Source organism: Lepidochelys olivacea (assembly GCF_965140295.1).
Source record: "Lepidochelys olivacea isolate rLepOli2 genome assembly, chromosome: 3".
Classification (NCBI taxonomy): domain Eukaryota; kingdom Metazoa; phylum Chordata; order Testudines; family Cheloniidae; genus Lepidochelys; species Lepidochelys olivacea.
Window position 1 is genome coordinate 128,871,535 of NC_140413.1, and position 26,051 is coordinate 128,897,585.

Below are 26,051 nucleotides of genomic sequence, written 5' to 3' on the forward strand. Positions count from 1 at the left end.
TCACTAACTGAAGGTGACCCTACTTCCTTGTTTCCACAGCAGTGTTAATGCAGGAAACTGCTCAGACTGCATCTCACATCACCTGAAACCCTGTATTTTCTCACGGGGCTTTTGATACTATCAGAGGCTTCCAATCAATTTGAAATGGGCCCTCTTCATGTCCATTCTCTGCTCACACATGTTTAAAGAGGCAATAAGCCTTTTCTCCTGGAGTACAATACCTTCTTCTGTGCTGGCACTCCTTGAAGCCAGTCTGAGTCTTGTTCCTTTTCCAGTCTTTGTAGCATCTCCCGGGTTCAACCCACACTTTCATCTTCTTGCTGTCATTTATAGAACTGTAAAGCTTAAATACTTATTTTTACAGTGTTATAGGTTCTTCACTTACAGGCTGGAGAAGCTGGAGTATTAAGGCCCGCTCTTCAACCATCTTTCTGTCCTGTGTTTGTACAGCTCCTAGCTCAATGGGATCCTGGTCCATAGCGAGGGCTCCTCGGTGCTACCACAATTCATATAATAATCAACTCCCCCATATTCTATTTTTATGGGCAAGCCTCATCTGTTGTGGCTCATGATGCAAAAGGGATAGAATAGGCTGCCATGTTATGTTTCTTTCTCCTTTTTTGATGTCCCTAGGGAACACTTATGCAAGATTTCAAAGCAATATGCCAGCCTATATCTTCAAGCCTGGCAGCATGAAAAGTACAGCAGGGGAGAACTCATTTTACCAAATTAGGAACCTGTTTGAAAACAACAGAGCTGAGATTTAGAGCACAACTCAAAAACTGAGGTATGAAGTCTGGCTCTGGTAAAGCGCGAGTTCTGGCTACCGCATGTTTTTCTGTTTTGCAATCCTTAGTAGTTCTAGAAGCAGAACAAGAATTTATTCCAAATACAAGATTTTGTTGTTTTGCAAAAGCACAGGCTTCAATTTCATTAGAATTAGATGGCTTTTTAATTACTTTTCCTTGGAATATAATGGTTTAAATTACAGAGGAAAAATTTTTGTGCCACACAAAAAAGTTCCATGTAACCAAAACTTTGAAGGGAAATAAAACCACCAGTGGTTCTGCAAAACCCCAAACATGACCAGGCTCACGCATCCCTAATGGAAAGGGGTTTATGGACCAGACTACAGAATACTTATCTCCACGGGGAGAAGGCAAGCAGCCATGTTTAGTGTGGCCAGTTGCTCAATAGGTTCTGAAAGTCAGTAAAAAAAACACACACACACAGAGAAATAATGAAGGATTTGTTCCTTACAATTCTGAAGCACTTTGTCCAGTCTAATTTTATTTTTCTTATGTGATGGGGCTTTCACAGTTTCCACTGGTAAGTGATTCCATAGTCCAACAGAGCTCTTCAGTAGGAAATTAGGACCAAGCCATCCCCTAAAGCTCTGTGGGAAACAAAGGCTAGCAGATACAAAGTCAGGAGAGAGAAGAAGGATACCAACCTAATCTCTTCTCCCACTTTTGGAAACCATGGAAGCTCCTGTGCTAAAACTCCATCTTCTCTGGGGAGTGGCACACATTAGTGGAGCAGGGGGGCCAGATACTTTCCATATCAGCATCTCCTGCTGGCACAATGGATTTCTGATCACAGACCCAATGGGGACACATGGCTGCTTGTTGCTAACTCTTGCTGGGTGTTGGCTACTACAGTGTTACAGGGGACTCTGCCAGTGGCAGCGTAGCACAACACTGCCAGGAGAGGTAGTAGGGGTGGGAAAGAAAGCAAAGCAGCTATAAGTGGGTGAGGAGGTCCCTTCTCCATGGATCCCAGGAAACTGCTGCATCGGGGTGGGGTGGGGGATATTTCTCCTGCCTATCTTTGGGGAGAATGGTTTGAAACGAGATCTGAAAGTTGATCTTCAGAGTTTCCTTGGACATCCCGTCAGTGGATAGGGATGTTTTTGGTCCTTTGATGATTTTCAGCTTACTGTTTAAGTTGCATCCTATTACTCTTAGTTGTACCCCGTTTAGGAAAAAGAATGTTTGTGTTGGGACAAAGGAATAGGCATACAATGTGTAAATGTTGTGTTCTAATAACTGGATTTTTTAAAAAAATATTTTAAAGTAACATTTTCAATATTTTAGAAATCATTTAAACAGGCTTAGAATATCTTGATTTGAGCAAAACTTAGAAGTCAAGAGTGTCAATCTTCTAGAAATCATAATAGTTGGGAAATAGAGAGGCAGCATAAACAAATTATCCCACCCGTGAGTACATTTAGTTAATGGGGTGTTTGTGTGTGAATCCAGCTGTATTCTAAAAGACGGGTCAGGAGTCATGAAAAGATGGAGTGAACTAGTACGAAGACAACGTGGCCTACTATTTCTCTGATTTCTGGCATCTGAGAAGAGACACTGTAAATGACTGCAACCTGGCAAAGAAAATAAATTATGAAGAACAACATCACAAGAATGAAAGGGCACAGAATTACCAGTGATTTGGGGATTATGATTCAGTGTTAACATGACACTTCCCTTTGCTTAGAGAACTGGCAGATGATATGCAAACTAGAATACTTTCCTGTCTGAAAACTGTTTTGGCTTGAGTTCCAATATCAGTGCATGATGGATTTTTTTGTCCACAGAAGTCCAAAACCCACCCATCCATAGAAGCTATGTGGCTGCCATGATTTCATTATCCCTAAGTATTTTACTGTGATGACAATACTCCAAAACCAAAGTAAGAGTGTCACTGGTCTAAAAATATATAAGCAAAAGCTATATATTTGCTAAAGAAATAAAAAGGTCAGAATCTCTCCAATTAGTGGTTGCTTATGCATACAAAGGACATCACTCTACTGATAAAAATTGGCCTCTTTCTTCACCACATCTATACCAGTGCTGCACAGCAACACTATACTTAAGGTTCTGTCATGCTTTCCACCCTAATCCACAGTTTAATTTTCAGGCAACATATCACAGCAGGCTGAAGTTTGGCTGGCATGCCAACAGTTTGGATACAGTTTGGGTTTTTTTCCAGAAAAAATGGTGTAAATCACATAAACCAATTCTTTAAGTCACACAATGGCTCAAAATAATAAAATAGATAATACCTGGAAGGAGTTTTGATCATAGAAAAACTGAATTAGACTTTCTGGACAACACAAACTTACACTGCACAGTCAGTTTGTCCACACACTGTGCATGCTGGTATTTTTAAATAGCAGGACTCTAAAAGGCTATTTTCACCTACTGTGTACATACAAGGCCCAGTTTTCAAGTGTGGGTGACTTAATGGAATTTGGGACGCTCTGATAAGAACATTGACACATCTAACAAACGTTTAATGTGGTTATAGGTGTTCATCACATTGTGAAACTCGGGCTCCCCCTATATTTTATAACTTGTTCACTTTCAACAGTATGGGTTCAAGGCCAGCAAACATTTCACAGCATGGGCCTGATCTTCAGATCCTGTGGCTCCCATTGACTTCACTTGAAGTGGTCATTCAGAACTTCTAAAAATCATATCCTACTAGCATATGACAGGAGGCAGTTAAAGATCTTTCTGAAAGGATAATACATCAAGTCTAATCCTTCTCTCATTGAAGCCAGTAGGAGTTTTGCTATTGAGTTCAGTGAAGGCAGGAACAGATCCTAAAACTGTGCTGGTCAAAAGAACAGAACCTCCTATAACTGCAAGGACTATTAATGCACTAACTAGGAACCCAAACTTGGGACAAAATCGATAAAGGATAGTTGGGTTCTCCATTGCTTTAACGGTTCCATAGCATCTTACCATATTTCCATATATATTCCCCCCTTCAGACTGCTTTTCCACCCCTTCAGAAACAAAAGGGAATCAATTCTGCCTATACAAAGCAATAACAAGCAGATATAGAAGAAGAAACATGAGATTAAGTGGCACTTTTGAACCCTTTAAAATGTCCCAGTTCTTCCTCTGTTGCTTGTGCCACTTTTATTTTCCTTATTGCACGATCTCCCCAACAGAGACTGGGAACACTGCTAATCATAGGCCAGATCCTTGCACAGCCAAAACATCCAATGAACTCAGTGAGGATTACCACTGGAGATTTTGAGGGAAGAGGGACTGCAGGAAACTGAGTCTGGATTGATGAGCAGTTAATTTTTGTCCCTTTCTTGAATTAGGATTGAAAAAGAAAATGTCATTAGGTTTGATTGGGGCGAGGTTCTATACATCTGGTCCACATGGATAAAGAAGCCAGATTTACACATTCGTTGAACGGCAACACGGGAAGAAATGAATTTGCTGGCATACATATTAGCCATACATCCATCAATATAGCATAATACAGCTCACTTAACTAAATGCCTGTTAAAGCAATAAACATTTTTTAAAACAACCACACCAAAGCATAACATATCAATCAAAACAGAGCCCTATTTAACAATCAATTTACTGTGCTGGACTCAACAAGCTGATACTGTAGTTTAGTACGTTTTCAACACCAGAGGAATGCAACAAGCCTCTCTGGAATCCCTGAACTGCAGACACTGATGGAGTGAAGCAAAATAAGGTCCTAATTGATAGGCAACTTGGAGCTGACCTTGGGCACAGACCCAAGGCTGCTCTGCAAAACCATCTTGACTAAATGAAATCACATACTGTAGCTGGTTTATCAACCATCGCTGACACAGCTCGCTTAGAAAGAGGGCTGATGGGTAAGTCACACCTGAAGATTTACATGTAATGTACTGAGGGAAAGAGGTGTCTGTGCTCAGAGGTTTAAAAGGGCCCCTTTCAGCAAGACCACATTTTAGCAAACATTAGAAAGACCAGCCCATTGACAACTTATGGAGACCCCTGGAAACCTTCTGTTAAAAGATGATTCTTCAGGAATAACAGTATATTTTCTGTTTTCCTTCTTGAGATATTAGTGTGGAAACTGATTTAATACATTGCAGTGTAGACCAGAAAAACAGCATCGTGCTGAGAAAGCAGTCTTTTTTACTTCAGGGGCTTCTTTGCAAGAGCAATGACGGAGAGGGGTGTACTACCTTCTCAGGAATAAACAAAACAGAAAAGCACAATAAGAACCAAGAATACTCACTGATTTGAGGGGTGGGAGATAACCTACAGCATTCAAATACAAAATGGCAGCTTTAGGCCTGCAGCTGCTGCTCTCTCCTGCATTTAAAGGTTCAGCTCTGAAACAAGCATGCTGGGAAAGGCTCTTATCAGATAGTGAAACCCCCACACTCCCTGAGAGCTGAGCTGTGACTAGGCAACTAGGGAGTAGCTCCTAGGGAAAGTATTGGATTCCTACCTTTCTAAGGGCTGGGGATAGCCCACATGTTAGAAAACTAGAGCTTGGTGTTTTTGAAATATTTGTGCCCTTCTGTTGTTCTCTACCAATATGTTTCTAAAAAATCTAGATCTTTTTGGACATCAGCTGTTTCCTGTGCTTAGAATGTATCCCTCAAGAGCACATGATTACAATAATATTAGAAATGGGCTGAAACTGTGAGGTTCGGATCCAAATTTCCCCCAAGTTCATAGTTGTTTGGGTTGGGGATTCCAGTTCAGGACCTTTATAGAGACAGCCCTGGCCTGTGAAATCCACGGGTCTGTTTAGATATTGATTTCTGGTTTGCATCTCACTCTAGTTAGCATAGCAATACATAAGTAAGTTCTACCCTGTCCAGCTAAAGCCAAAGCCAGGACATATTGCTGTAAGAGGATTTGTGTTTCTTAAGAGTTTTGCTGCTACTGCGGCTGCTTATTGTCCTTTATAAAATCATAATCATGTGCTTGCTACATCATTGGGGGGAGGGATAGCTCAGTGGTTTGAGCATTGGCTTGCTAAACCCAGGGTTGTGAGTTCAATCCTTGAGGGGGCCATTTAGGAAGCTGGGGCAAAAATTGGGGCTTGGTCCTGCTTTGAGCAGGGGGTTGGACTAGATGACCTCCTGAAGTCCCTTCCAACCCTGATATTCTATTGGTAGTTGCTATGTAGATTATTATGATGCCATAAACAGCAAATCCATTTGTGGTTCTGTAGGAGCAGCAGGAACAAATGATTGTCCAGGCAACAAGTCTTCATTTGCAAATATATCTAATAAAGGACATTAGAGGTGAGAATCTCAGCTGGTGTAAATCAGCCTGGCTCCACTGATTATTCAATGGTCTATTTTATTAGTCACATGAGTGGTGATGGGAGTTAATGGAACTATGCTGATTTACATCAGCTGAGAACGTGCTCTAATGAGAAGAGAAAAACAGAAATTATTGATCTTGGTTCTTCACTAATGCAGCTGTAAATCCATATAAACTCCACTGACTTTACAATGGTGTGTGATAGTAGCAGAATTTGGCACACTACAGGTAGTAGAATAGTTTTTAATAGAATTTCCTATGAGCTGACTTTTTATGTTCCATTGGAGAGGCATCTTTCTAAACAGGACCTCCTTACAGATGCTGTCTTATATGTGTGCATAGAGAATTGCATTATTATCTACAGTAGCTAGCTCTGAGTTTTCCATCGTTGTATTTATGAAGGATTAGCAGCTGTAGAGGGGTTGTTCAAGATCTGCTGTTCTATGGAAGATATGTTAAATCCAGCAATCATTTGGAGCCTGCATTTTGGAGTTTAACTGTGATAATGCTGCCCTAAATCACACAGTAATGAAAATAAACAGTGGTAAAAGCAAAACAAACCAACTGTGACCCTAACTCCTGTCCCTTCAGAGTGAATCCTGAACTTAGGGTGTCTGTACTATAAACAATACATTATAAGACTGTTATGGTATGCTCCCTTTCTGGCTGAGACCCATGGGAATTAGGCTCCTAAATACCTTTGAGGTTCTGGGCCTGAGATGCTACCCTATGTAAAGAAACAATCTGGGGGTTGTTTGTTATGTAAATGTGTTTTAGCACTTCATCGCTTGTCTGGTGAGTGATAAAATGGAGGGCTTGTCCACATGAGGAAAATAAGTAGGTTTTAGGCATGTGAGCTAAAACAGTTCCATGGTCATATTTTGCCCTAGAATAGACCATGACCAGCAGACGTTTTAAAATAGTACTGTCTTCGTATACACTGGAGGCCAAGTGGTGTTTAGCCTTAGCATAGAGCCCTGATTTCTATCAGTTTAGAACACATAGTACAAATACAGATCTCCTGTGCATGGAGTGGAGAAGTCAGAATATTCCATTCAACATCCCACAGTAAACTGATGCAGGATAAAGAAATTTCTTTCAAAACTTTACGACAAAGTCATACGCTTTTCCAAGGAGAACGGTGGATTTACTTCTCTCTCTGTCATGCTTGGTTCTCATATTTTCTACTTGCAGACAAATTGCCAACCTTTTGGTTAGGCATAATTGAATTGTATTTTACCCCTTAAAGGACAAAGTCAATTCCATATAATTGTGCACTTTCAGCTCTCTGTTTCCCCAATGGACAGGCTCTATCCTGTTGCCATTAAAGACAATGGGAATTTTGATGTCAGTGAGAGTGGAAGCTGGTTCTGTCTAAGGCCTTGCCTACATGAAAGGCTTACTTTGAGGTGTGCCACTATAAATCCTAATGAGTTCTTGTGTAGCCTGTCCACTTTAAGGGTTTAGGCTGGTGTAATTAAATCACTTCAGTTAAATTGGTGCACATTTTCTTAGGGTAGATAAGGCTTGAGAAAAAAGACATTCTTCTCCCCTGCCTAGCTCAAATTAGAATCAGACAACAGCAGCTCCTAAACCCAAAGGTACATATTTTTCCTAAGATGATACAAAATACATATTGCATTATTTCACATAACGTAGAGTAGAATTTTCCCAGTTACAATTTAAAACATTGAGCCAGATCCCACGGCTAATCTTTACACTTCAGTTTACACCTTCCTGTTATTTATCCTGCCCTGACCTACAAGATGCAGAGGATCATGCAACTGCCTCCATGTAATATTGGCCGTGGCCTCTCTGCCACCTTGCACATGGGACTTTTGACAAGCGGATGCACCTAGCTGTGGACTCATTGGCCGTATACCACTTCTCCACCCTCTACAACCTCCCCTCCACTTTACTCAAGTGAGAGTTGCTGCATAGCATTGCCTTGCAGAGTACAAGGTGTGTGAAATCTCCATGCTTGATCTCTTTGAAGCCTGCTCTCATTGAGCAGTGGAATTGTAGTAACTCAGCTGCATTTGAGTACTTTCTGGGCCCAAGAGGTGAGGTGTGGGCAGGAGGTGTCCCCATAGGAGTGAAACAGGATTCCATCACAAATATGGAAAATCTAAGCTAAATAGAGGATATGCATGATGAGACACCAGTCACAGTTAATGAGTTTAAGAGAACTTGTCTCTTGATGGACAGTTAAATCACACAGTCAAGTAATAACCTAATGCCTATACTTAAGGTATTGGAAAATCTTTCTAATGGACTGGCGTGCTGCTTGTGGTTGAGGAAATAAGCATCTGCACCTTCCAAAGACCAGCTGTGGGACCACTGACAAGCATGGGTTACAAAACCAAACTGAGAAACAAAGCAGAGCGGGAAATGCAGATGTAGAAATAATTTTCTCAGTTTAAAGTACGGTTTCGTGTATCTGCAGTTCCATAATCCTGCAGTTCTAATGTTACTGAATTACAGCGGTTAAAGAAAAAAAAAAAGAGAAGAAACATCACCAGGACTGTGTACACTGGAGGAGAGCAATTTACAACCAGCATTAAGAACCTTTTACACAAGAGACAGTGAGAGAGTTCTATTGGAATACCATGTGCTGGGGTTACAAGATGGCAAATAATGGCATTTCATCATTGCTCAGAGATTTACAAAATTTTAAACTAAAATATCACACTCTGTGAGTCGATTTATAATGGAGACCATCTGTTGTATTAATTGAGGTATACTAAGAGACTCAAGACTTCTCCAGATCTAGTACCATCTTCATCATTACTTCTTTGTAGCAAATGCACACTGTAGAATATTTGTATACTTGGCGATGTTAAGTTGTAAAATACAATGTATTGGAAAGGATGAGACACTATTTCCCTGAAGATTCAGATACAAAGGTTTTATTAAAAAAACTTTCATATTTTAAAATGGTTTTCTTATGTTGCTAGTTTTTAATTTAAAATCACCCTCATTTTAAGGAGTCCGATCTGTTAACCTACAACACAAATAAGCTAGAAATAACCATTCTCAACACCTATTGCTGGAACTTGGCTACTGCTCACTTCCACTAACATTAGCAGGACACAGGCTCTATTAAAATTCCACCCTGACTAGTCATCTTTATAAGGAGAGATTAACCATAGTCACCAATCCAAAAGGATTAAACTCCTCCTCTCATTGGTCAAAAATAACTGCGCTTCAATTTAACCAATCAAACAACAAGTGGCCACTTAGTCACCCACATTTTTAAGAGGGGTGTGAGATTCAAAGCTGAAGTTCATATTGCCCACTTCAGATCCTTTATGCATAACATTCTAATACTCAGTTGCCCACTTCAAGTGACCACCTTCAACGTGTTGCCCCTTTTGCTTAACAATCTGTCCCAACTTGTACTTAGCTCAGATGCTCTGCTTCCTTGCCCTGATCTGACGAAGAGCTCTGTGTAGCTCAAAAGCTTGTTCCTTCCACCAACAGAAGTAGGTCCAATATAAGATATTACCCTAACTACCTTTTCAGGTACAGAAAACCCCAGTGGTTGACCATATGTGCTACTGTTCTAGAAAGCTCTATTGATTACCCTGCATGTCCTTGTTGTTTAGTTTCCTATATCACTCGTGGCTCTGTTGTTGCATGAGAAAACACACAATTTATAAATAACTAAGATAAGCAATACAGAATGAGATAAAATAAATACATATATTGGTACACGTTCCATCAAGCCCCTGTGGACTATATAATATAGTAGTATCTATATAATCAGTCTCTTTTCATTATCCTTCTCTAGACATATCAAGCAGTTCCTTTTACAGGGAGAGTCCTTGCCACATGGTAAAGTTTGCATGTTTCAGGATTACTTCAGGTTAAGAAAAATGAAGAAAAGTCTGTTGGTTATCAAAGAAAATTCCTTTCACACCCATCCTACCATGATTTTTTACCCTCCATATTGGCAGTGACTGTATTTTTCACATATGTTGCTATGCAACCAGTCAGTACATGGATCATAATATTTAAAGCAAGAGTTTAAGTTGTGCATCATCTGTGCTCAACAAATGATAACTAGTAATAAGTTATAAACAGTTCTTATCAAACTAGCTAGCGTCTCCCATGCCTCACAGGATGCAAAGAAATGTCAAAGTATTGCAGAGATTATTGTGAAGGAGTCAGAAAAATACAGTGACACATTGTCTCGCCGAGCAAATTCCTATCTCCTCAATCCCTTGCAATCTGAAATGAAGCAACAGAAAACTGTTGGAACTCTACAAATATGGCCAATATATATTCTGAAAACATGAACTTTTCTTATGAAGAAACTGCCACAGAATAATCCTTATTTAAAATTATGATTTTTCACAAAATGTTATTTGAGGCTTGTCTTTCAGTGCATCACATGATTTTATAATAACTGTTTTGGTTTCAAATTATCTTAAAGTTAGCGGTAGATGATCCAGCTGCCTCCAGTTACTGCCAGGAATCTGCTTAGGCCACATTCTGGTTCCCCTGCTCATGTTTAATATCACCTTCCTCCATAAGGTGTTCCAGTGAAAACAGCAGGACTGCTTATAGAGTACAACTCGAGATAAGAGTACACAATTTAGCACTTTGCACATAAATATGTTACCAGCTTCTGTGGTACTGTCTCACCCATTAAGACAGGAAAATGGGCAGAAATCTTAATTTAAGGCTGGATCTTCTAGCCCTTACTCAAGTATTTCTGTTGGGTTCAACAATATTTATTAACAGTATTTCTATTGGCTTCATGTGAGCAAGGGATGCAGGGTTGGACCATCCTGCGCTGCTATAGTGTGTTCTGTCTAATTCTGTGCATTCCTTTTACTCTTTTTTTCAACAGACCATAAGTGAACATACTAATATGCCTCCTATAAGCTATCTTTTCTGGCAGTTGTTTGTCATTTTGTCTTCCCTACTCTTAAATCCCTTAGCTTGCTAGCTTGGTGGAAACTGTTTAAGTGTACAACACAAATTCTCCACTGAGGTTTGGCTACCCAACAAGTTATTCAAGTGGCTTTGTCTCATGGGGTTTCTCTTCATCCTCTGCTTTTCCAGGTTACTCCAATATCCTTGAACCTATAATTTATCATAATCTCATCTAAATGCTTTGAAATAATAAAGAGCTTAAATTGAACTTTTTTGGCTGAATGCCCTCCAAAATGTAACTTCATCAGTGAACACTCAGTATTCCAAGAGGGTGGGTTCTGTTATTCAGAGTTTAAACAGCCTTGGAGATTTTCAGTCTAGTTCGGTGTTGTGAAATTGATGTCTGCCTGCTGTAATCAGGCATATTGGCCTTACCTCTCTCAACAGGTTGGTTGTTTTGGTCTGCCTTGACTCACTTTAAGATACAACTTTCCAATGACACCAAAGTAATTTGCTCTCAACACATTTACTTTGGCAATATTACAGAGATGGATTGTGATGGTGGTGTTGGGGGAATGTTGTTTTCTTGGTTTATTTCTAAACTTTCGTAACATGACAAAAGACAGGGAAGCTCAAGAAAAAAATCAAGTGACAAGTCTAGAAGTTTTCACATTTCACGTTCCAAATGAATTCAAAGACTGGTAATGGCGAAAAAGGTTTGGCAAAATCTTGCTAGAAAGACTTTAAATGATCAGTGTCCCCACTACCTTGAAATCAAGGCACAGAAAGTACATTAAAACATGAGCTGGGGCATGGAGAACCTGGGGAATTGGTGATGAGATAAAAAGTTACTGGTTCAAAAGAATAAATGGACACAAATTGGACCTCAGGAATGGTAACATACAAAAGCCAGTGGGAGAACACTTCAATCTTCCTGGACATTCTCTAACACATTTGGAAGTAGTTATACTTGAACAAAAAAACTTCAGAAACAGACTTCAAAGAGAAACAGCAGAACTAAAATTCATTTGCAAATTTAACACCATTAATTTGGGCTTGAATAGGGACTGGGAGTGGCTGGCTCATTACAGAAGCAGCTTTGCCTCTCCTGGAATTGACACCTTCTCATCTATTGTTGGGAGTGGACTGTATCCACCCTGATTGAATTGGCTCTGTCATCACTGGTTCTCCACTTGTAAGGTAACTCCCTTCTCTTCATGTGTCAGTATATTTATGTCTGCATCTGTAATTTTCACTCCATGCATCTGAGGAAGTGGGGATTTTTACCCACAAAAGCTTATGCTCAAATAAATCTGTTAGTCTTTAAAATGCCACCGGACTCCTTGTTGTTTTTGGTTCAAATCCAGAGCAGGTTGGAAGTGACCAAAATTTAGTGTAATCTAATGGCTGTTCAGTGGCCATTTCAAAATGAGTTTGGTAGTCTCAGTCCAGTTACTAGTGGCCAGGATGTCCTCATTGGTCTTGACTCTAATTTTTCCCTTTGTAGGCACTCTCCACAGAGAGATCAATGATTGAGGGCCTGAACCAAATCATATTATTTAATTTATTTATACAATGGCAGGGCCTAGAGACCCCAGCTGACATGAGGGTCCTGGTGCACTGGTTACTAAACAACCACACAGTAAGAGCCCCATAGGGCTTACACTCTCACTAGAAAACAGAGAGAAAGAGTTGGAGAAGGATGGTATAGTTGTTAGTGTGGTACTTTGGATTCAGTTCCTTCCTCTGCCATAAGTTACCTGTGTGACCATGGGAAATCACATGGTTTCTCTCTGGCCCAGATCCACAAAGGTACTTAGGTGCCCAAGTCCCAGTTATAGGCTCCACCGCGATCTGCAAAACTCCCACTTGGGTGCCTAAGGTCACTCGGCAGCTAAGTTTTTGCAGTAAAAGTTTCCTTTTTGCCTAAGCTTCTGCCATTGGGCACAAACATGGTTGCCTCCCTCTAAGCGTCCAGACACCTATCTCCCATCTAAGCCTCAGAGCAATCCACAAAGTGAGGGAAGATACATGGTCATCCACCAAACTTGCATGCAAGGTCTGGACCGTGGATCTCCCACCTCAGTGCCCAAACCATCAAGCTTCAGAGTTGTTCTTGCCCTCTCTCTGGGTCAGTGACTCCTTCATTGTTTATCCACAGTGCTCAAATCCTTTCTTTCCCTATATGTAGAGGGGGAAATTACACCCAGGTCTTCCATGTCCCAGGTGAGAGCTCTTACTACTGGATTAAAAGATATAGGCTGGGCATCACTTCCTCCTCTGGCTCACTTATGTAGAGCAAGGCAGGTGCTTAGCTCATTCTCCCTCCCAAGAAATGAGTTAGGTGCCCAAGCCACCAGTCGCCAGAGGAGGGATTCCTGGCTGTAGATCACTGCAGCCCAATCTTCAGTGCCTATTTCCGTCAGCGGGGTGGGGCTTAGTAAACTCCCTTCTCATCAGCATCTCCCATAGGCTAGTTTAGGCAGTTCCCATCTCATGTGCTGTCTTTTGTGGATATCATTCTTAGGCACATATCTCCCCATCCATTGTGTAGGTAGCTTAGGTTCCTAACTGAGGCTTTGTGGATTGTAGTGTTGTTCCTGTGATTTTTGTAGGCTCCTAAAAGTTAGATATTGCTCTGGATTGTAATCTCTAAATCCCTTTGTGGATCTGGGTCTCTACATCTCAGTTCGTAATCTGTAAAATGGGGATATAGCACTTTCCTATAATGGGGGGTTGTGAAGATAAATATGTTAAAGCTTGAGCTGCACTCAGATGTTACAGTAGTGGGGGGCATGTGAGATCCATAGAGAAAAGAAGTACTATCATCCACATTTTACATATGGGGGAACAGCGTGACAGAGATTTACTGTGGCTTTGCCAAGGTCACACAGGAAGTCTGTGGCAGAGCAGGGGCTTGAATCCAAATCTCCTGATTCCCCTTCAAAAGCCCCAGTACATTCTTTTTCTCTTGGGATGTCTTGTCATTGACTTCAAGGGATCAAGTGCTGGATGAGGATGGAGACCAAATTACCCTCTCATCCGTATTCTCCTCAGGGTGGACGAAGATTGCATTACCACTGTTTTTTCTGTTAGTCAATAAAGTAAGATTAAGTCTCTACAGCTCCCACTTTATTTATCTAGGTATTTATGTAGCTCTTCCTGTCATCATAGTATCTGAGCACCACTCCAGAGAAAAAAACACACACACACAAATGACTATGAGGGGGAAGAAAATCATCGCTAAAATGCAGACACAAGGCATAGGTTTTTCTCTGTCAGTTGATGCATCTGCTGCTGAAGCTAATTACTATTAAAAAGGAAAAAGCAAAACAAAAGAGTGTTGTCAGCAGAAAAAGAATGCTTTTATTGTTTGTGAAAATTACAGTCAAATTCCAACTATATGAATATTAGGGTTTTTTGTTTTTTTAAATGGAAGCTGTGAGGTTGTCTCTCCATTTACAGAAAATGATAATTATCATGTCTTACCATAAGACATCTGCATTTCCTACTTTAAATGCTAGGAAATGCAAACAAACCACAGTTTAAGCATGAAAACTAAGTGGATTTATGACTGGGTTTTTTTTCTTCACTAAAATAGAGGTGAGCTATATACAGCCAACACTTTCCTCCAGAAAAGGGAGGTATGCAAGTCTGGAGGCTTGTGTACTTTGGATGCACAAATTCTGCTTTTATTTCTCTTCCTTGTTCAAAGCTTTACCCTCTCATTAGCCTACATACATAACCTAAAGCTTTAAACTTTGCTGTATCTGACATTAATCGTAATAAAGCATCATTGCACAATTTGTAAAACGAAGCCAGCATTTCAGCTGGTTGATGACATTTTCTAAGGTCCATTTCTCTGTGACTTGTAATGCCCAGGAGGGTGATTATCTCCTGGTAACTACATGCCTTTCATACCTTATTGGTTATTCAGAAAACAGTAAAATGATAGAGAAAATTGTTTGAGGACTTAATGGTTTCATCTCCCTGGCGGCACCAGCCCTTTTGATGCTTGGAAAATAAAATGCCTTAGTGCTCATTTCTGTCTGAAAGTGGCATAAAAACTAGTTAGGGTTAGGGAAATGTGTTTCAGTGCAAGCAGATCCTGCTTTTCTCAATTCCAGGAACAATGGTAAGTGTATATGCACCTGATAGGAGACTAAAATCCAAACTGAGGACCATTTAGCATGTTCGAAGTGACTCGGGAATTAAATTAGAGAGAGAAATATTTTTTTCCCTCTAACCTGTTGTGACTCCTAGCTAGAACAACCTGACAAAAGACTTCAACCATGGCCTATATTTGCTTCCCTCTACCTCCATTACTGGAGGAGGTTGGATGACACAGAAGCGGGGATCAGATGTCCTTCTTTGTGGTCTCTGTCCCAATGTGCCTGCAGAAACCACTCCAGTCCAAATCTGTGGGGGGGAGGGTGAGTAGTCTCTGCAGAGCAGGAAAGGGTATGCTGAGGTTGGGGATCATGGAAGAAGTCACAACCCATAACATGCCTCTTTCCAACCCTGGCAGATATATATCCTGGAGTTTAGGCAGCATTAAGTAGCCTGACATTTTACCCTGGGTGAAATTCATCTCTGTGCAGTAGGGCCAGAAAAAGACCCCTGCATGCACCACTTAAGACTCACATAACCCTTTTGAGGAATTAAGTTGGATGTTGCTGGCATATGGGTCTGTGCTGGCTGCTCTGCACAGAGATGAAAGGATTTTGCACAAGAAGACCAGTCGCAACAAGGCTCCCATGCTGGATGGAGGCAGGTCCAACCATTATCAGTCAGATACACCATTAGCTCATTATTGCAGAATGAAGCTCATGTTTTATGTAAGTACCCAGACTGAATCTGAACCTTTCAAAGTGTTGCGGCTCACCCATGGCTCCTATAAGTAGCTAATGGATCACAGTAAATCCTCATTTCTGTTTTGAAGGGGGTTTCAATTTTCCAATATCAGTATTTTTGCCTGTAAAGGCTCTGAGCAACCTCCTTTCTCTCCAGAGTAATTGTTTAATGTTCAAAGTTTCCCTAATTAAAATAATAAATTAAGTATGCACTGCAGAGATGTTTTAATTGCTAGTATTTCACATTAACGGCTGAACCATCCAAAACCAGGACACACCAAATTATCTATTATTTAGTATACAATTAAACATTTTTTGGAGCGCACTTGGGTATATTCTCTGGCGTAGGTGATCAGGAAGTGCTTTTCATGCCATTGATGACCACTGACTGTTGGAGTGAACTTCCCAAAGTCTCATGCCTTTTTGGTTTTGTTTTTATTTTTAGTTTTTGAGAGTGGACCAAGACAAAGACCGAGAATGCAGCCTGGACTGTGCAGGATCCCCTCAGAAGTCACTTTGTGCTTCTGATGGTAGGACTTTCCTGTCCCGTTGTGAATTTCAACGAGCAAAATGCAAAGATCCTCAGTTGGAAATTGCATATAGGGGCAACTGCAAAGGTAAGCACTGCAAAGCCTGGTGTGTTCAGTATGTAGAAAATTAAACTAAATTAGGGGTGTTGTACTCTGATAATCAGCAGGAACAGTGGGGTTTTCAGGGAATGGTTTCAACCCCACTAGACAAGAGTTGACCCAAATATCTCTAAGTATGGTAAGAATGGGAGGTCTAGATCCTATTCTAAACTCTGCCACTGGGAGATGGGGCCTGATGCAAAGCCTATGAAGTCATTGGCAGTCTTTCTGTTGATTTCAGTGGGCTTTGCATCAGGCCCATTCTATGGGATCTGGTTCAAGTGTAGCTTGGTTTTCCCATGTGACAGGTTGGTGGGGGAAGTTGGTAAGGTGATGAGATGCTCATCGGAAAGATACGCTGTTCGGGCAAGTTATTATATATGAAGATACATCAGTCAGTGCAACAGAAATAAAATAAACCCAACTCCTTACAAAGCACCTGATTTTTATTTATTGCTTCAGAGGGCTAATGTGATGTTTGGTCTGGATTCTGCAAGCTGTCCTTTGCAAGTGCAGATGGCCATTCATACAGTCCAACTTTCAGGATCAGACCCTCTGTACCAGTGTTTTACTGGCTGATGAGTCTTCACATTAATTGTGCTACAGTGAAAAATTCACTAAGGACCATTTCCATGAGTAAATATTTGTCTGAAGCAGCCACTTGAAAGTATCCCCCAAAGTTTCCAATACAAAATGATTAAATCTTGAGTTGAGAACCTTCCTCTGCTAGACACCAGTATTTTGGTGATTTCCCCTGACATCTCAAGCATCCATGTGTTTGGCTGGGCTGAGCATCTTTTTGTTTAATAAGGAAACTCAATTTTGTGAGATTAATTCAAATATCAGGTTTCAGAGTAGCAGCCGTGTTAGTCTGTATTCGCAAAAAGAAAAGGAGTACTAGTGGCACCTTAGAGACTAACCAATTTATTTGAGCATAAGTCCCTCACGAGTGTCCCTCACGAGAGTCCCTCACGAAAGCTTATGCTCAAATAAATTGGTTAGTCCCTCACGAAAGCTTATGCTCAAATAAATTGGTTAGTCTCTAAGGTGCCACTAGTATTCCTTTTCTTAATTCAAATATGTTTTTCTTAAAATCCCTAATTTTAAGAGACAAAATTGGTTTCTTCTAGAACTAGATTTGCAAAAGTGTCTAAATAAGTTAGGAGCATATATCCCATTGAAAACTTAGGAACTGCACTCCTAAGTCACTTGCGTGCTTTTGGAAATACCACTCATAGTCCCTATGTGGTCACTTCTTCATCTAGGGCCTGCTCCAACTTTCATTGACTTCAATGGGAGTTGGATTGGATCCTCACTGTTACTTTCTTTGGCCTGATGCTGCTATTTATTGTGTGTGGGTGGACTGCCATGCCTGGAAAGATCCCTTTTGAAGTCAGTAGGGCTCTGGGTAGGCGCAGCAGTTTGCCTGTGTGCAAGATGTTGTAGGATTGAGGCCTTTGTTTATTTCCCTCCAGTTCTTTGCAATTTCCTGAAGCAAGTGTTCTTACGCCCTTTGCATATTTATTTAGACACATAACTGCACCTCTCTTGAAGCCTGATTCTGTGAAGTGATGAGCACTCACAATTCCCACTGAAGTAAACGAGAATGGAGACTGACCCAGCCCTTGCTGGACTGGGTCCACAGTTAGGATTTTCCTGCGTGTTCCTCAGAAATAGGAACCAAACAGATTCCTGTCTGAGGCTTCCTGCCTACTGCCTTAAGTACTTTCCATTGAGGCGGGCAGGCTCATTCTTCTACTTCTTAATTACATTCCTTTTGCTAGAAAAAACATGTTTGTTTTGATTCAATTTAACAAACAAAAATAATCACCCAGGAGGTAAATCCATGGGTTTAAATGACAAGAAAGAAGTCTTTTAAATTTGTGTTCATTTTGAAATCCAGTGAAATAAGTTTGAGATGGTAGCAAAACCTCATTCTCCTTCCCTAGTTCCTTCATTTGTTCTATCAGTTCTCCTTCTCCCCTAAGTTCAGAGACACTGGGCAATGGGATGTCCCAACATTTCAGTTCTATTATTTAGTGATCTAAAACATGCACGTGCTGGTCATAGAGACGTTGGGCTGGCATGCTTAGAGAAATGATGACATGCTTCCTCTCTTAAATGCAGGGCTTGATTTCCTTCTCAGTGCTCTATTTTATTTATTTATTTATTTGTTGAATATAAGTATAACAGTGATCACAAAGACTTACCTTCTCTTACACTCTAATAACAACAACAAAAAGTTTGAGACCACCCAGACTCAACCTCTTGGAGACAATTTTCTACTTCATCTCTCTCTATTAGCTCCGACAAGCCTCTAAAGCACCCAGATTGCTCTAAGAGACATTCTGTCTCCTCCTCCCCCTAGACGAAACATCATGCTAGCATTGTATTAGCTGATGGACCTACTTCCTTATATGAACAAAGAAAACATAATGGAGTGACTTGAGCCCAAGTGCCTGTTGCTTCCACTAACCACAGGAAGAATTATTGTAAACACTTTGTGTTGTGTACTCTGCATATTTAAAACACTGTGCACTCTGTGAAGTAAAATGTTTTTGCATACTTTTTCCTTCATTATTTCTCCATGCAATTTACCAAATGCACGGACAATGGCAACTACAGAATGCTTCTTTCCCCCATAAAAATATGTAGAATTTCCCGATGCAAAGCCTGTGGGGATCAGTTCTAGCAATGCTTGCAAATTTTTGCAGCAGTTGGTGATATATCAAAGTTTGTGGAAGTACTTTATTGCTGTGTACGTTTTCACCTATAGCATTTTAGCACAATTGTACTCCTGGCATCTGACCCCCCAGCTCTACTTGGGCAGCTTAAGTATTACCGCTAGTTGCCACACACAGCTCAAGGTAGTGCTTTTTGTCTCTCAGCTCAATGAGCACTAAATTCACTCAACTTTAAATTTTATTTTTCTATATAGATGCTATACTGCTTTGGGGCATAAGCGCTGGTTGTACTCCTGATGAATATCAGTGAGAAAGAGACTACTCCTATTTTCACTTTTAATTTCATATTTAATTTAATCTAATCAAAACAGCCTTGGGGTGTTCAGTGACATGCCACTTCACTCCTGCCCGTGGCAGCAATCCTCTGAACTAACTCAAGCTGCGCAAACAAGTTGGCGCACAGAAAAAGGGAGGCCAACTGGTCTCACTGCAGTTTCAATCTTTGCCTCCCACCTTGCTACACTGTCACCTTTGATAACCCCAATCAAACGTTCTACTGAAGGTGCTGAGACAGACTCCACTTCATCCAACTGCCAGTGAGGAGCGGAGCTTGTTGTTGCAGGTGATGGATTGATTAGTTAAAGAGCAGAGATTTTTAGTAGAGCTGACTGAGAACATTTTCATGAAAATTGAATTCTGTTTACATGCCTGTTTTTGGACCAAAACCTGAGAGTCTCGATTCAGGAACGGGGGGGAGACTCAGGTTCAAATCCATACATGCCTGATTCCGAGCGGAATTTTTCATCCCTGATTACTTTGAATCCGGCAAAGCAGGGACTTGAGCCTGAGTCTCTCTCTTACCTTCTCCCCCAATAACTTCCCAACTAAAACTTCAGCAAAACTGATACATCTCCATGAAATATTTTGGCTTTGATGCAATTTCATTTTTGTCCAAAATGCTGTGACCAGCTCTGGTTTCAGGTCAGCATCCACACTGATCTCTTGTGGCCGTCTCTGCCATCTTGCCTCTCTGAATAACTTGTAGTCAGTATTTTCTCTTAAGCCTTTTACATGCCTGTTTACACAATCAAAACTGGGATATTTTACATACACAATAAAGTTTGAATCAAATTCAAATTAATGTCTCCTCACATTCTTTTCTCCAAATATTAGCCCCAGACATATCTCTCCTCCCGCAAAAGCCAAGAATTCACAGTGACTTTCTTCTTTGTCCAATTCTGTTATCAGTATTTGCTTGATATATTTATTTTGAGACTGTCAAAAGACTGGAATTACAGAGATACCGTTGTCTTAAAGAACTTATTGTTTTCTCTATTGTTTTTGTTAATTGTTTAGGTTTCATTTACCAGGAAAAGTTAACATTTAAGGGAATTCGTTAGCACCATGGGGGAAGCTATTTTTAAGTTTGGATTTTAAGTGAGACAATAAAACCTATTGACAGAACTTTAATCCCAGTCTCCTTTCTCCCACTTCTGTCCCCTGTGCCCTCATGCCTGTAACAGGCACTTAAATAGCTGTGTGTGAATTTTTGTTTTTTAAGATAATAAAGTAAAGGGAGGATGAACTGGTCTGAAATGAGGTACTTCATGAGCCCCACACCCACCTTTGACCAAAATTAGAACTTGCCTAATGGACTCTTTTAATGTTAAGAAAAACAACAACCCTGCAATTCATTTTTCTCTCTATTATTTTTCATTTTTGTGCACTCTTATGCTTCCAGGCAAGGCTGGAACCAGATGCTGAAGTGCTGGAAACATTATGAGAAGTCTGATTCTTGTAATATTTCCAGCCCACTTTTGTAGCTTCAAGAGGTTCAGCTAGTTTGAATAAACTTTAGATGAACAGCCACATTTTTGGATGCTTCTCCAAACCAAACCTAAACTCTGAACTTCCCTCACTAGAAACAGACATTTGGTTGTGCAAGAAAATTGGTGCGAGCTGAGAAGCATTATTATTTGTGTTACAGTTGAACCAAGAAGAACTAATTGTGATCAGGGCCCAATGTATATAGACATAGAAGGAGACAACCCCTGCCCTGAAGTGTTTACAATCTAAATAGACAAGAGTGGGTGAAAGGAATAACAATAGTTCCTATTTTACAAATGGACCACTGAAACACAGTGAGATTAAGTGACTAGCTGAAGGTCACACAGGAAGTTTGTCACAGAACCAGGGATTGCACCTAGATTTGGGACAGTAGTCCAGGGCCTTATTCACAAGACTGTCCTGGTATACTTTACTTAAACCTACTGTTATAACCAGTATAATCTGGAACTCTACTCTATTTGAGGCTTGATCCTCTGAGGTGTTGATCCTGTGAGGTTGACATGCCTCAACTTCTGTTGAAGTCAGTGGGATTTGAGGAGTCTTGGAACCTCGAAGGAGTGCTCCATGCTTTTACAGGATTGACTCTTGATGCTCTGTAGGTAAATATGAACCATCTGAGCTAAAATTTCCTGACCCTGACCAAAACGAGTGCCTGAGTACACCCAAATATGGCACTTAAAAATAATTTGAATAGAAAAGTCACATAATTGTCTACAAACAACCTCGAGATCCTGTCATCTGGACCCTTGAGTCATGCAGAGCCCCTTTATAGTTAGTAAAAAGAAAAGGAGTACTTGTGGTACCTTAGCGACTAACCAATTTATTTGAGCATAAGCTTTTGTGAGCTACAGCTCACTTCATCGGATGCATACTGTGGAAAATACAGTATGCATCCGATGAAGTGAGCTGTAGCTCACAAAAGCTTATGCTCAAATAAATTGGTTAGTCTCTAAGGTGCCACAAGTACTCCTTTTCTTTTTGCGAATACAGACTAACACGGCTGTTACTCTGAAACCTGTCTTTATAGTTAGTGGAGCTTTGCTCAGCACAGGAATCTGCTGTCAGGATGCTGCCAAAGGGTACAATCTTGTAGTTAATGGGAGTTTTTCTCAACTAAGAACTGAGCCCAGATCATCCCTTAAGGTTTGCACTTGTGGAGGGATCAAAAGTGGCTGGCCTATGTGGAAGTGGGGAGTTGCACTGACATAATCTTTAATCCCCTCATAAACTTCCCAAAGACCTTGTGTTGTCCTTGGAGCTCTATGGTTTCTGAGGAGTGAAAATGTGGGGCGGAGGAAGGTCATAGGGTGATGTGAAACTTTCTCTCCAGGGCTTCATACCCTACCAATCCTGCCCAGAACTCCTCTGCATTTAGATTGCATGGATACTTTCTCCACCCACAGAAGCCCCCAGAGAGTTGCAGGTGGGGTTGCCATGGCATCAGAAATCCACCAGAGCCGTGCTGCCAGGGAGGGTGAGGAGGGAGCCTGGGCTACCCGCCTTCTACGCTTGCCCACAATGAGACACCTTTCAGCTTGTCTGACCCCTCCATTTCTCTCCCCCAGTCTTTTCTTCACATAACAAATGGACATGCAACGTAAATGTGTGTTGCCTCTTATAAATCAGAAAAAAAAAATCATAAATCAGGGGAATGTAAGTGACTCATGATAGCGATGGATCTCAAGTGCTGACTTCTGTTCAGGCTGCTAGGAGAGGACCTATTGCTCTAATTCTGCTTTGATCTGATCAATGGCATTTTCACAGTTGAAGCACAAAAATCCTGAGATTTTTTTGAGGCAGGTTCAGTTGGAGGAGGAGGGATCCTAAAAAATCTCATGAAAGGCTGACGTTAGGCAGTAATGCCTTCCTTCCAATTCACACTGCTGTGTCGGTTTCTATCTGGTGCTCAAGTACGCACTGCACTCCAGCCTTTGGAGGCCAAGCTTTACATTTAACGGAAGGAATATTGTCTAGTAATTCGAGTGTGGGACTGGAGATAAGACTTCTGTGTTTTATTTCTGGCTTTGCATCTACTTTGAGTATGACATTGAATAACTCAGTGTGTCTGTCTCATTTACCCACCTGTACGATGGGCACCTAACAGTACCTAACACAGATATTGTGAGACTTCATTAGCATGTATAAATTGTTTCGAGAGCTTTGGATGAAAGATTTTGTATAATAATAATAATTAATAATGGGGCATAACCTGAACTTTTTAGTCCACCCTCAGGCAAAACTTTCATTGCCTTAAGTGAATTTTGCCTAAGTAAAAACTTGATGATTTCATCTTCAGAGTCTGGATAGCCAGGCCCAGAACCAGCCAAACACTTAATACATTTTTAATTGTAAGCATATGAGTAGTCCCTTTGGCTTCAGTTATACTGCTTCTATGCTTTAAGCTAAGCATGTGCTTTGCTAGATCAGGGCCTTATTTCTTATATTTAATTTGTATTTATTTATTTATCTGACAATACATAGGGCTGTATATTTGTGGCAGAAACTGTGCTGTATAATAAAATCTGTGACAGGATTTTTTTCATAAAAAGTCATGGCCTTTCCCTTTGGACTTTTCTAAATTTTCTGTAGGTTTTTAGAACCATCCAGTAGCATTTAGTAGATAATCATACTTCTGCAGTAAAATTCTATTGCCTGATTCAAAAATATATACAAAAGTTGTGCAAATTCTCTATTAGATTTTTTAGGGGTTTTAGAATAATTTCTATAGAATTATTGGTTTCATCTCTATAATACTGTATAGGACTTTTGCATTAGTCTTATTACTCTGGTTAGCCCATTACTGAACATGGCTCCATCCATGAATTTTGAAAATGTGGGTTTATATGTTTCTAGTGTCGTGGTTTTCAAACGGTTTTAGGTTTCAGAGTAGCAGCCGTGTTAGTCTGTATTCGCAAAAAGAAAAGGAGTACTTGTGGCACCTTAGAGACTAACCAATTTATTTGAGCATAAGCTTTCGTGAGATGAAGTGAGCTGTAGCTCACGAAAGCTTATGCTCAAATAAATTGGTTAGTCTCTAAGGTGCCACAAGTACTTCTTTTCTTTTTGCAAATGGTTTTAGGTTACTCAAATAATTTGTATTGTAAAATTATATTATTTGTTATAATTTTCCATGACAAACAATAAATGTATATTAATATTTAAACTAAAATTTGGGTGGGGAGTGACGGTTTCTGCTACAACACTTTCTTTTTCCATTTTTTGGAGATGTCAAACAACCATCCTTAGTCAAAAGTAGATTAGTGGGAATCTTGCTCTGTTGTGAGAGGATCAATAATTTTTTTTTTCCAGAGACCAGAAACTGTTAATGTCAATTGAAAATGAACATTTTAGTATTTGACGGACATCTCTTTATCTCACACCTCAGCTTCTTCAAGTATCAAGTCTCCAAACACTGTCAGCCTGCTATATCTTGTCTCAAAGTGAGCAGTATCTAAAACAGAAGTGTCCAGTGGAGAAAAAACAGGTTTTTCTTTCTGGTGCATTGTCAAGAGAATAATGAATAATTGACAGCAGCAGTTCATTTTTCAGTTTTACTGATGCTATAAGGGTGGATTGAAACAAGTAGCACTCTGCTTCAGCCTGCATCAGTTGAGTGTTCTTTAAATATTCAAGGTCTCTCTACATAAGTTATTGGAGGTTCAGGCAATTGGGCATAAGTAGGGCCGTACCAAATTCACGGCCATGAAAAACACATCACAGACCATGAAATCTGGTCTTCCCCTCCCCAACACCCTACCATGAAATCTTGTCTTTTGTGTGCTTTTACCCTATACTATACAGATTTCACTGGGGGAGACCAGCATTTCTCAAATTGAGGGTCCTGACCCAAAAGGGATTTGCAGGGGGGGGGCACAAGGTTATTTTAGGAGTGTCATGGTATTGCCATCCGTAGTTCTGCACTGCTGCTGGCAGAGGCTCTGCCCTCAGAGCTGGGCTCCCAGCCAGCAGCCGCGGCTCTCCAGCTGCCCAGCTCTGAAGGCAGCGCCGCCGCCAGCAGCAGCAGCAGTAGCAGCGCAGAAGTAAGGATAGCAGTACCGCAAGCACCCCTAAACTCCTTTTTGGGTCAGGATCCCTACAATTACAACACTGTGAAATTTCAAATTTAAATAGCTGAAATCATGAAATTTACGATTTTTTAAATCCGGTGACCATGAAATTGACCAAAGTGGACCCTGAATTTGGTAGGGCCCTAGACATGAAGAAGCTGAAGAGAGTAAGCGATGTTTGCTTTTGAATTCTGGACACCACGAGAACTTTCAGTTTAGTTGTCAGCGATGGTACACACAAGCTCATATGGGGCCAGGTCCTGGAGTGCTTACTCAGACAAACTCTCATTGCCTTTAATAGGCGTCTGACTTGAAAAGGAGCTGCAAGATTTGCAGTTATGCACTCAAGATGATAATTATTTGTTTTTCAGTAATGGCAAGAAGATTATTTTTTTCCTCTTTCTATTTATTTTTAAGTTAATGTGGCAGATAGTGATTGACTAATAGCCTGTATCCATTACACAAGTTCATTCTGGACAACGGCAAAGCAAGTGTGCCTACACAATCCTGCTAAAGTGCCTCAGCTCTGTCCTGGAGTTCTTCAACACCCATGAGGTGGTAGTTTGGGCTCCAGGCATAGCACGTATAGCTATATTCATTCCTTACAATTCATTCCTCACTGCTAAATAAGCACAACCCAGAGAGCCACCACAAATAATATTGTTGCTATTTCTCTGTAATGATGTAGATCCCTTTCTCTATGGGAAACCCTATACAGCTTATGTTTAGCTTAACTAATTTATGGTATCTTAAAGAGCCTTACTGTTTAAAAATGCCCTCCTTTTATGGGCTATCATAGACATAACAAAAGGTACTCTCTTCATTTTCAGATTCACATAAAGAATTGAAACACACATAAAAATGTGTGGAATTTCACATAAAATAGTTTGCTATTTTCCCAGAAAGAGGGATATACAGCATTTCAATAACACTACAAGAATTAAAGTTCCTGGCAGTGGTGAAAAAAGTTTGTCACTCTTACTTATTAGTTGTAGAA

General features: G+C 40.5%; 1 protein-coding gene across 1 annotated transcript in view; it reads left to right on the plus strand.

The window, feature by feature from the left end:
* Window positions 1-26,051, plus strand: part of SMOC2 (SPARC related modular calcium binding 2) — a 175,517-nt gene that overhangs the window by 41,399 nt on the left and 108,067 nt on the right. Inside the window, exon 2 of the mRNA XM_084624714.1 lies at window positions 16,272-16,443. Coding sequence (XP_084480840.1) covers window positions 16,272-16,443 — 172 coding nt within the window. The remainder of the gene's footprint in view (window positions 1-16,271; window positions 16,444-26,051) is intronic.